Source organism: Strongylocentrotus purpuratus, unplaced genomic scaffold (assembly GCF_000002235.5).
Source record: "Strongylocentrotus purpuratus isolate Spur 01 unplaced genomic scaffold, Spur_5.0 spur5_scaffold_12, whole genome shotgun sequence".
Taxonomy (NCBI): Eukaryota; Metazoa; Echinodermata; class Echinoidea; order Camarodonta; family Strongylocentrotidae; genus Strongylocentrotus; species Strongylocentrotus purpuratus.
In genome coordinates, this window is record NW_022145597.1 from 4,372,782 (window position 1) to 4,385,260 (window position 12,479).

Below are 12,479 nucleotides of genomic sequence, written 5' to 3' on the forward strand. Positions count from 1 at the left end.
TATAAGAAAAAGTACTGTATTTACGATATAATATCTCTCAGTCACTAGTACTTTTTTTTTTAGTGGATGGCATTATCTCCCAAAAATGGTTGCATAGTAAGACCTTCTTTATTTGTTATACAAAATACAATATAATTCAAGTATAAGTTTACCTAGCAAAGAATGATTACACTAACCTGTGATATGATACTGTCTCTCAATATACCGGTTCGTTATAAGACACGGTTCAATTGACCCGGATTATCCACAGATATTTGATATGATACTGTCTCTCAATATACCGGTTCGTTATAAGACACGGTTCACTTGACCCGGATTATCCACAAATATTTGATATGATACTGTCTCTCAATATACCAGTTCGTTATAAGACACGGTTCAATTGACCCGGATTATCCACAGATATTTTAAACTTGGAGAAGTCCCAAATTGTGCATTTTAAAATAACCACCGTCGCCAAAATCATGGATGTACTTCATGAATACCTTTTGTTTGCCATCATGATAAGTATACTCCCACCTGTGTACCACATAACGTGCTGTCAGTGCATAATATGATCACACAACTAAGTTAAATGAGCACGTATCCAACTTTAGGTCTGAGTGTGTTTCATTACTCAGTGGGTTTTAACATTTTGTACAAATGACCATTATCTGTCCATGCAAAGTTAGCGACTACGAACTGGCTCATAGTTAGACCGATTATAATTAGTTGTTGTTAGGTTGGACAAACATTATAGCTTATCCTAGCATGCTTAATATCGAAATACAATTTCGTTTTCGTAACAGATAAATGAAAAAATAGTAGTTCGTAACGAGGCACATAACAAAAACACACACATTACATTTGATTACAACAAGAACAAAAAAACCCATCATAATTAGCCTGTTGGGTTCTCGGGGGAGGGAAACAACAGCCTTGGCGTTGTATTTGCTACACCACTTCATAATGCTTGCTCGCATTTTCAAAATTATCGTCCAGAAGTTTTGAGTTTGCTAGAATTTTGGATATCTATTAGTTATGTCCTACATGTATTAAACAAAAGTCTACATTCCACACATCTGAACATACTCGAGATCTTATTGCCATGGATACCCTGTTTATTGAAGTTTGAGCCTAACAATTCCATACGCTACCTCAAACAATAAGAAATTGATGAACTGACTCAAAGTGCGAAAAACAAAACAATTCTTACATCAGGTGCGTGTGTTATGTATAAGGTACGGTGTAAAAATGTCAGATGTAAAAATGTCAGATGTAAAAATGCCAGAGTTAACAAAATGCCAGGGGTAAACAAATGGCAGAGGTAAACATGTCAAAGGTAAAAACTCTAGAGGTGAAAATGTCAGAGGTAAAAATGGCATGTACTCGTATACTTGTACTGGCAGTAAGCACGAAAGGTTTAATACAACCAAAGAGGTATTACAGCTGGAGTTACTGTAGGTGCTTGTCTTTGAAGGAAAAGGAAGCTTCTGTGTCGCCACACCAGGCATGCAAAATATGTAAATGTACTTCCCATGCAGGTGATGAAAACATTCAGATAACCTTATATTGCACAACGAAGAGACACTATCGGCAGAATATTGGGTTTTTAGAAGATGCATCAAACTGCCCCTATATTGCCCTATTAACATCCCAGACTAAATGAAATATCTCGAGTGGGCATGTGAGGACATTAATAGTAAATGCTTTATTTGACAAAATAAGCTTTCATGATAGAAATAACGAATTACAGTGCTTGGAATGAATAAGAAAGGGACTTAAACTCTGCACATAAAGCGTATGTTGGTGACACTTTCGAGGCTTTATATATCAAGAAGTTCTAAACTTTGAGGCTTTGTTACTATAAATGATTGTATTAAATGCAACTGCATGTTTACTTATTGTGCTTTTTGATTCATCATACTAATTGAGCATAATAATACTTTAAAATATAAACATCTTTTTCAATCGCTGTTGTCTACCTCGGCGACGTGAAACCTCCGACATCGAAGAATCAAAGCAATTCAGTGATTCATTTGTGCATCCTTTCAACTCTGTCAACTGTAAGCATTCATTTTAGTGAGCTGGGACTCCATTTTTTAATACCTCTATGATTCAACTACTGCCAATTACGCCATCTTATATCTTAGAAATAAATTGACTTTAGCTAGCTGTTCTCACATTCAGCCATGATACTGTCTTCCTGAATGGCTACCGTGTTGCACAATTGTTCAATGAACGTTAAAATATGTGAGGTAAATATAAAACTATGGCAGAAATACAAGATTTCGGAGGTACAAACAGTTAAACTAATACGCTGGTTTCTGCCTTGGCGGAGTAGGACCGGCTCCGACGTCATCTGTCCTGGATAGACTCTTGAGCTAGGTGCTCTGAGATTCAGCTGCGGCTAACATCCCCCTGAAGATAGACTTTGGGTTAGCCCGTAGAGCTATGGGCGAGTCGAACTCAGCAACCTGGGGTATGGACAAACATACAGAACAAATATGACACATGAATTTATGTAGATAATAGTTTAGGCCAAATGAAAATAATTTATAGTTTCTCGTTTCCTCCTCTTTCCCTTTTTTCGGCTCGTCTCGTTTTGTTTTGAAATTAACCATAATTTGAGTAAATCTATACGATAGGGTAAACTAACTTCGTTGATTCATGCAAACTGCAACATGCTTCTAGTATCTGTATTGATGCTATGTAAAATAACCAAATCTGTATTGAACTTGACGCAATATTTTTATTTAAAGAAACATGTAACACTTCAATTGGTACTCCGGAAAAATTAAATTCGTGGTGGTTCTATTAGCCCGTAAAAGGCGTCCAGCTGGAGTGCTAATAAATAATCCTGACAGTAATTTTTGCATGGAAGATATTAATTCCGGAGATTTCACCCCTCTCGAGATCCAAAAGTGAGAAGGGGGAAGGGGAGGTGGTAGCTTATTTCCTTCTTTTGTTGTTGTTGATGTTTCTTATTTTCCATTTAAGCTTCGATTCCTAATTTTCGTCTTTTCATATAACAACAAGGGAAGACAAACAAACACAAATACACACACACTGTACACACACACACGAAAATAAATTGAGAGGAAAAACCCACTACCTTTCCATCATCCATGACTAGAATCTTATCTGAGTCTAGTACTGTAATAAGTCGATGTGCTATGGTGAGTGTGGTACAGTCATTGAAAGCTGTTCGTATTGTCTGCTGTATCAAGCTATCTGTTTCTGTGTCAATGGCTGCAGTCGCCTCATCTAAGAATAGGATCTGAAAGAGCATCGGTAATGTAATTTGTTTTCAGTTTGGTACGAGAAAAAAAGAAAAATAGAAAAAATAGTAACGTGTATCAAGGAGACAGAAAGTGAAATAGCAAATATTGTGAGACAGACAGAGAAGGACAGAGAGAGAAAGAGAAAGAGATGGATATTGAGAAACAAGAAGGACGTACACAGAGAAAACTATGTAAAAGAAGAGAAGGAGAAATAAAAGGAGAGGAAAAGCGTCTAGAAAACGAAAATAGAAGGCCAAGTGGTTGTATGGATAAGACAATCAATTATTAGCCTTTATCTTAAAGGGAATATAGCTTGACAAATACTGGTTAACGTCATCTACGTCTCCTTTTGGATAACTGATCTTAAACGAAGGAACATTGATGGTAGATTGGCGAGCGCACAATACAGCTTGCCATTCTCACCTTGCTATTCCGAAGCAGTGCCCTCGCCATACACATCAACTGCCTCTCACCAACAGAGAAGTTATCTCCTCCTTCTGCAACAAGAGCATCGAGACCGCCATCTAGAGAACTAATCTGAACATTATGAATTAAAAACAAATAATAATAATGAACATTATAACTTGTAGAAGGCTCCTATACTACTAATGATAACGTTAATGTGATGTTTGAGTATTAGGCTAGGGTCGTTGACATTCAAATACACTCCAGTTCACAGAGTATTATTTTGGTATAGCTCACATTCATCACAGGTCCAGAGCGCATTCACATTTTGTTTTCCGCTTTAATACGCTAATACTAAACAATGACAATGATAGAGTGTAGAAATGCCCTAATACCAAGTAAACAAAAGTACATTGGTATGTTTAGTTTAGTATATTGTTCTATATACTATATTTCATTACGTGAAATAATCGATAATCAGCTTAGACACGTTTCAAGTATACGCTGACTCATCAGTTCATTGATGCTTATAATATGTAATGCCCCACTTCAACAGAAGGGAGAAAAACTTGATATCTAGTGTATGTAGTCTATGTATTCAGCTTCGCGATCCAGGAACTCAAATAGTTAAAAAGTTAAAAGACATGGAACTAGTACAAACCTTCTCCTTCAGGTAGGCCTTTTCTACTGCTTGCCACAGATCAGCATCATTATTTTCACCGAATGGGTCCAAATTATATCTAAATAAACAGGAAAAAAATATTTCATTTTTAACAAAACATCTCATAAAAACAGAACCAAGAAAATTGATAAAGAAGCAATCCAATCAAATCCAAAAGATATTTGATACATCGCCTTTTCCTTGTAGATACAAAGCGCTGCACATACGCTCCACAATGGTTGGGCCACTTAAAAACAAAAGCAGGCGCTAGAAAGACAGACAGATAGATAGAGAGAGAGAGAGAGAGAGATACATATGAGGGAAGAAGGAACCAAAAATCGCGTTCCAGAAGATCTAATGTAAAAATATAATTGTATTCCAAAAGGTTTCCCGAACTATCCCTTTTATTGCTTTTATTGAGGAGAACTAGTTTTTAGGAAGTAAACCTCTTTGTTGCTAGACATCCATTCGTGAAATTCGTGAACGTCAGAGAGAAAAAACTTTTGATTAAAGGCGAGAAGAGCTATGTTATGTTGCTAACACAAGAATCAAATGGTGATGAGGGACTAAGAGATTACTGTGATGTGTATGTCTTATTCACAGCCGAGATGACTGCGCCTCGATTATTTATTTACTTCCGAGGAGCCAGGCCCTCTATTGACAGGTTAGTTGTTACAAACACAAGGAAAGTCGCTCGGTGGCTTGATTTCCGAAGCCCACGCCAAAGCTATACACGAAATTGACTGGCGCAAATAATCTTTGAGATTGAAGAGCGCCATCTAAACGAAGAACCAACCAACAACAACAAACTACGATGCATTTGTTACTGGGACGTTATTACCTGATCTTATTGAGAATAGTAATAAAATCAATGACGCTATCGTCCAGGAGATATTTATATGACGAGTGGTGATCACTCTTACCTTACGGTACCGATGAATAGGACAGGATCTTGAGGAATAATGGACATCTTAGATCTCAGATCAAATAGACCAAGTTCCGATATATCGACATCATCGATAGTTATTGTTCCTTTAACAGCCTCCACTAGACGAAACAAGGCAACGCTCAAAGAAGACTTCCCTGATCACAAGATAACAATCCAGACATGAATTATTTATAATTACCTGTAAAATTACTACTGCCAATACACTTTACTACTACTAATAATAATAGTTAGCTCGTATATAGTGCATTTAATTACCGAAGGTAATACCAATGCGCTTTACAAACATTTCAAAATCAAGATACAAATAATAATTACATATATAATCAAAAATTACAAGTAAGAAGGCATAGCGTGTACATTATAAAAATCGATAGAAGCTTCAATTAAAGGTGATACATGTAATATAATATTCGAAAATTATTATATTGGTGAGGAAGGCCCAAATACAACAATTTGAATAAAATAAATATGGCGAGGCGTCAAAAATATCGATACCAGCAGGCTGCCGCCTCACGTATTGGCGCATCGAGGCTGTAATTACGGCCAAAGCCTGGCTGGGGCAATTATTTTTCCCTTATCTGAGGCTCGGTTTCCATTCGAAAGGCTGCAGCCGGCGCATGCTTTTGAATGCCATTTCCTACCGCCAGCGGTAGCCGGCTGAGCTAATTTAAAAAATGCAGCCAGGACGCACAAGTGCAGTTAGCTGCCGCTGGCTGGTATATTTACTTTTGACGCCTCGCCTATAAACATCCCGCTTGTTTGGAGACTCATTGGAAAACTCTTCATGCTACGCATTCAGTTAGTCACAAACCAGTGCAAAATTAAAATGAAATGTTGAACAAATATGTCTTAAGTTCTTTCTGGAATACGTCTATGTTTGACTGAGCACGGAGAGTGCTAGGAAGAGAGTTCCAAAGGGTTGGTACTATGTACTACTAAAAATCATAATACATTTCTTCTACTAGTACTGATACTACTTCTACTACCACTACTACTATAATTTAGTTCTTCTGGTAATACTATGACTACTACTACTACTCCTCATACTACTACTACTACTACTACTACTACTACTACTACTACTACTACTACTAATACGTCTACTACTACTACTACGTTTAATACTACTACTACTTCAACTTCTACTACTACTACTAAACTTTGCTAGTATACTACTTATTTTACTGATCCTTTTCATTTTAAATTAGACATCACATAGTATCAACATAAATTATCATGGATCATTTTAATGAATTATAAAGAGTGTAAAATGTACACATGTCTAAATACATAAAAACAACAACAATCAAAGGACTGGTTGTCGATTGCTGTTATTGAGAGATTATAAAAGCTTACAAGAGACAGTCAGAGATGAACGATACTACTACTTTAATACTACTATTATTACTACTACTACTACTACTACTACTACAACTAATTACTACTACACCAATAACTATTATATACATCACTTAAGAAATACAGCCATCTGATTGGTCGAAATTGCAGTCATGGTTTTAGCCATTCCCGTAAATAAACGAAAAATGCCACGCCGATGTAATAGTTCGTGGGTAATATTCAAGTTACCGGGAAATAGTTCAGTCTTGCTTAAAAACGGGTTTGAGCGATCTCGGATACCATACATTGTGTGTGTGCGAAAAATTGGTCGCTAGACCGTGCAAGAACACCAAAAGGGTAGGCCCTACGTTTTTATTATTAGCCGTAGATCTAGGTCTAGACAAGATTGTGATTTTATTGCATGCGATAACGATGATACAGGTATTAAAGATTGTATAATGCAAGTGTTTGAATTCATTTGGTGGATGAAAAGTTGAATTCTACGCCGTTTTGTGCGTCATTGCAGCGCTGAATTTGGTGTGTTTGTCGCTAATTTCTGACAAATTTAGATAGCTTTCCTGATGGTATTTCATGCAAAATTTCTGTTATATAGATAAGCACTGATTCTTGTCCTTACCTTTGACTTGTTTCTTGTCTGTTATAGTCATTTAATAGATGAATTACTTGAATTCTGAGCGCATTTCAGTCCCACACACGTATTTGTATGTACCTTGTGCCCTTACACTGTATGCTGTCTCGATAGAGTAAACAAACTTGATTACCATGATTGGTAAGTCGCACATGTATTCTATGCCCCTTTTCGGTATATAAAAGTATATATGCTTTAATTTTCGAAACATAGTTGTTTCTCAAAGCAGTCATTAATACTATACTTATACCACTAATATACTACTCCTACGATTACTACTATTACTACTCCTACTCCTACTACTACTACTACTAATTACTACTACTACATCTACGACTAATACTACAATAAATAATACTATAACTACTAATACTACTACTTCTAATCTTCTACGACTAATACTATAGTAATTACTACTTCTACTACTACAACTACAACCAGTATCATTTATTTTTTGTCTAAGGAGCATGTGTCTTCTTCACACAGGGGCAAACCTTATACATCTAGCTACCCACTATCTGGACCCACTCCTCCTTCTTCACCACTCTTTCCAAAGTGGTGGAAGTACCCACCTGATCCGGTCCTCCCCACGATGCCAATCCTCTCTCCTGCCTTGATAGTGCACGTTACATTCTTGAGAACCAGCGGAAGGTTTTCTCTGTATCTCATCCCGACATCATGTAGTCGGATCTCCCCTCGACTTGGCCAGCCTTTCTCAGGCATTCTCGACTTGATGCTTTCAGGAGCCTCTGGTTTAATGTCCTGTACAATTGATAAAATGGAAAAAGCCATAGATGTTATGTTCATTTTCTGCTTGTTTATAGATAGTTAGATAGATTCTTGGTTTCCACAATATCTCATTTTATAACGAAGAGTGTTACATCATATTGAAAATGATTATAATATAGATATACATACAATACCAGTACACACTATTCAGAATATTTTCATTGAGTTAAACTTAAGAGATACAGTGGCGGAGCATATGGAAAAGTAGTCAAGAATCTGGCCTGTTTAATGTTGATCTCCACCACACCAACGCTACCTCTCCCTACTTAATTGCTACCAGCCCATGATGGCGTGATCATTAAAGTCCCACTGTCCTACTTGTAGCCACTTGCTCCCTCTATATAGAAAATTTCCCCAATCGGTGCCTGTTGGTCCCCCATGATCCTCTTTTTCTTATGTTAGTTGAGAGCTGAGTTAATGGGATAGCCATCTGTCAGTGACCTCGCTGTGTGGTCTAATCCCTTCTGGCCCAGTAGTGTTGACGGTCTTTAAATTAGGACGCCCGGCGAAAAAATAAGCATAATTATGAGTTTGTTGATAACGCCATCTTCGACGACTTGAATCAAGTGTGTAGGGAAATTATAAAGGACCGTGTAGATTCTAGACTTATGGAAAAGCAGAGCTTGTTGTGGATAGGCTCCTTAAACTACAAATGACATCGTTTATAAAATAAAAATACACGCTAGGTGAAAGGGAGTTTAGAGGGATACATGAATCGATACTCATAATTAACTACAAAAGACAAGGGAAAGGGAAAGGAATATATCTGCAGCTTATTGAAACAATGGTAAAATGTAGTTTTTTTTTCTCGATATGAATATAATATGAACATATTTGGCATGGCCAATACTGTTACTTACTCATTGCAATCAACAAAAGTATACAGCTTGGAGACAAGAATAGTCAGGAATGACAATATGTATTCAAATAATAACATTTCAATTTTCTTCTGAATACATGAACACCTTTTAATAATAAAATCGAGAGAATTCCAGAACTTAGGACCTGAATATTTTGAGGAAAGCGTGTTCTTGTTCTAGGCAGGTGATAGGAAATCGCCTGTCGGGTAGAATAGACCAGTTCACGGTTAGCACATTACTGCAATGACCCCGAATATCCACAGATCTTCAAAACGTGAAGAGGTCCCACTTTGTATATTTTGAAATAATCACTCCTACAGTGATGGAGGTGCTTCATAAATAGCCTTTGTTTCCTCTTTTCAAAGAATACTTCCACCTGTGTATCATTGAGTGCATAAAATAATTACATAACTTTCATGAGCATGTATCCAGTATTTCGTCTCCATGTATTTCACAATACGTTCTGCAATGACCTTTATCTGTTCATGCTCAGACTGCAACCGTGAACTGGCTTATAGTCGTGGACTTGACATTCTACCCACAATACAGTGCGTCCCAGAAAAAAACGAAACCGAGAATTATCGATGTTTTATCATGACTTAATCACATTTATAATTGATAAATGACACATATTTGTAAAGTTTAGATCTTCTTTTTTCAGTTGATGCAACTCATTTGAAGCATATTTCACGCATGAGTGATTAAAAGCAATTTGAAGAGAGGGTACCAAATAGTCATTTTTAGGGCGGTATCTGAATTTTTAAAGAGAAAATTATATTTCTCGAAAGTTCATTTCTGCTCTTTCATATGACACCTCAATCAGAAAAAATGAAACAAGGATAACAAATTTCTATTGATTTAAAGTAATGCTTGCATTTCCATAATTTGAACGAATTCGTTTTCAGTGGCTGCCTGCCGTACAAAAAACGGAGTTGACAAAAGACTTAACTCCGTTTCGTTGACGATCAGCCATGCACAACGAAGACGAAAGACTTGATGCATTACTGATCGTCAACAAGACGGAATGCATATTGTACTCACAACATAGACCTACCCTGATATACTGCATAATCCTTTGAGCAGAAGAGAATCGTGCTTCTGTATCTGTCAGCATATTCATTGTCAATTGGAACATTCCTGTTAGCTGTGAGCGAAAGACGATGAAACACAAGGACGATAAATCAAACTGATTAAAGAAAGAATAGTTTGATACAAATTGATAAATAAGAGAAAGAAAGAAATAGGGAGTTGACAAAAAGAGTAATACAGAACTAGATATGTAATACTTGTTTGGAACAAGTATAGATGAGCTGCATGGTCGAACTAAACTTTGAGACAAAAAAGAGCAAAAAAGAGCGAGATACTGCTTAAAAATGCTTGAAAAACAATATCATGCAGCTTGATGACGTGAACGAAATTCACCTTCTATAGGCACAACACGCAAATTATGAAATTTCTGACACGAGGCCTTTAATCGAGATTTTCACTACGATGACTTCATCAAAATGTGAAATGGTGACCACTGAGCTTGTAGAGAATTGTCTTAACTACAACATATCGGAAATTGGAAGAAAATCGATGAATATATACAGATATTCAATCAATTTTCCATAAATAAGCTGGAATGGACTAATGTCAATGATTGTTGTGGTGTTCTCGACTCCTTTATACAGTACCTGCCAATAATATTACTTACTTTGTATTTTCATTGTTTTGCCGTATGACTTGATTTTACTCTATTTTATCACAAACTGAAATGAATGAAGGAATGATTGAATGGACTCACTTTGTGATAACATCATCGGTCTTGTCATAGGCATGGATGGTGGCCAGTCCCATTGCAGTCGAACCAATGTGAGAAAACCATGGAGATCGGCTCATGTTTTCCAACTGCTTAAGGTCGTTGACGCCCTTACGATAGAAGAACATGATGAAGAAGAAGACGACGATGACTGGGATGACGGCGCATAGGGAATACGGGAATACTATGCAGATGGTGATCAACGATGCAACGATCGTCAGGACATAATTAAGACTCATTTCCATGTTGATTGGCAGCATCACATCCACTAGGAATGAAAAATGAAAATAATTCTTTGAATGCGGTCGCTAAATCTTTCGAGAAATCAACCCAAAACATGTTCGGATTGCATGATACGTCATTGTAATAACCGCACATGTCAACAGGTGATGAAAAAGGTTATTGAAATCACATTAGGTTGAGTTTCGACGTCTCTTTGTTTATCGGATTTATGTTGAGATAATCTATTCAATAAAAATGAGTGTGATGAATACATTTAAATGTGCTTGAAAAATGTAATAACTAGTTACGAGGCCTGCTCATCACAATCAATTCCGTATTAGAAAAGCCCAAGCAAAGAATTGCCCTCTCGCCCCCCCCCCCCCCGCCCCCTAATGTCGTATATGTATATGCCTACACAAAGGGCAGAGCTATGTTGTCATGGGGGCTCTCGCGAATGGTAATCATGAACTCTGGTAATGATGCAATATATCTTCCAAGAGATTAAACAAAAACATTTCATATTATAATTTGATTTAAAAACGGATGTAAACGCTGTGAAGTAAACAAAAAACAACACCAATAGTTATCGAGCTCGCTGTTCTAATCTCGTGATTTACACTAAACTACGTCGTTATTTTAATAAGATTTCCAGCATTTTTTTATTGTTTCATTGCTTATGCTTTTTTTTTGCTGATCAGATCAAAAGCAGACCTACTGGATGATAAGCGATTCATAATTTTAAATGTGTATTATTGTTCCATAACCTAAACTCCAGTTTTAAAAAAGTTAACTTTACAAACTTTACATTCACATGCCTTAGATATTGAAAGTTTACTTACGCTCATCTATATCTTTAGAGAATCTGTTGAGCACTCGTCCAATAGGTGTGGTATCAAAGAAGCTCACTGGACTACGTATAACTGCTCGGAATAGATTATTGTGTAAGGTGGACGATGCTTTCAGTGTAAGCTATGACAAAAGTGAGAAGGATAGAGGCTAATGATTAGACAACAATTAAAACATGAAACATAAATGATATTATCAATTCCACATCATTATACAGTGTCTTCAGGAAGGAAAAGTATACTCAGGACCAATATTTTATAATAGTAGGTTAAAATTACTGAATCATATTTGCGTGATATAGAAGATGAGTTCTTTATTTAGGCATTTCATTCAAAGTTTTTTAGGTTGCAAGTTACTGACCAATGTCCATTAAAAAATACAAATCGTCTTTGCAAAATTTTTCAAGAATTGTTTTCATAATTTGTGAATGCATTCAATTGCAATGAAAACAATTTAATCAAACATTTTGGTTAATCATCCATTCAATTCGCTGGGCAAAATCTTTGAAAAACAAATACTGCTGTTCAGCTGAACACGGCCATATTTTATTCATTAAGAAGTTAACTTTTAGAAGGTGATTCACGACCAAATATACAGAATAAATCCGGTTTTCCCTTTGTGGTGACATACTTATGATTCTCAATTGCATAACTTGTGTGACGCCATTTTAAATATTGACTTAATGTCGTGTTGCCA

General features: G+C 36.5%; 1 protein-coding gene across 1 annotated transcript in view; it reads right to left on the minus strand.

Annotated features, from left to right (window-relative positions):
• LOC591705 (multidrug resistance-associated protein 5) overlaps positions 1-12,479 on the minus strand; it is a 49,182-nt gene continuing 36,703 nt past the window's right edge. The window contains exons 20-28 of the mRNA XM_030982542.1: positions 11,777-11,906; positions 10,701-10,983; positions 10,201-10,237; positions 7,838-8,027; positions 5,253-5,412; positions 4,330-4,408; positions 3,687-3,800; positions 3,095-3,259; positions 1-2,456 (exon numbers count right to left, since the gene is read on the minus strand). Of these exons, the coding sequence (XP_030838402.1) occupies positions 2,364-2,456; positions 3,095-3,259; positions 3,687-3,800; positions 4,330-4,408; positions 5,253-5,412; positions 7,838-8,027; positions 10,201-10,237; positions 10,701-10,983; positions 11,777-11,906 (1,251 nt within the window). The 3' untranslated portion in view covers positions 1-2,363. The remainder of the gene's footprint in view (positions 2,457-3,094; positions 3,260-3,686; positions 3,801-4,329; positions 4,409-5,252; positions 5,413-7,837; positions 8,028-10,200; positions 10,238-10,700; positions 10,984-11,776; positions 11,907-12,479) is intronic.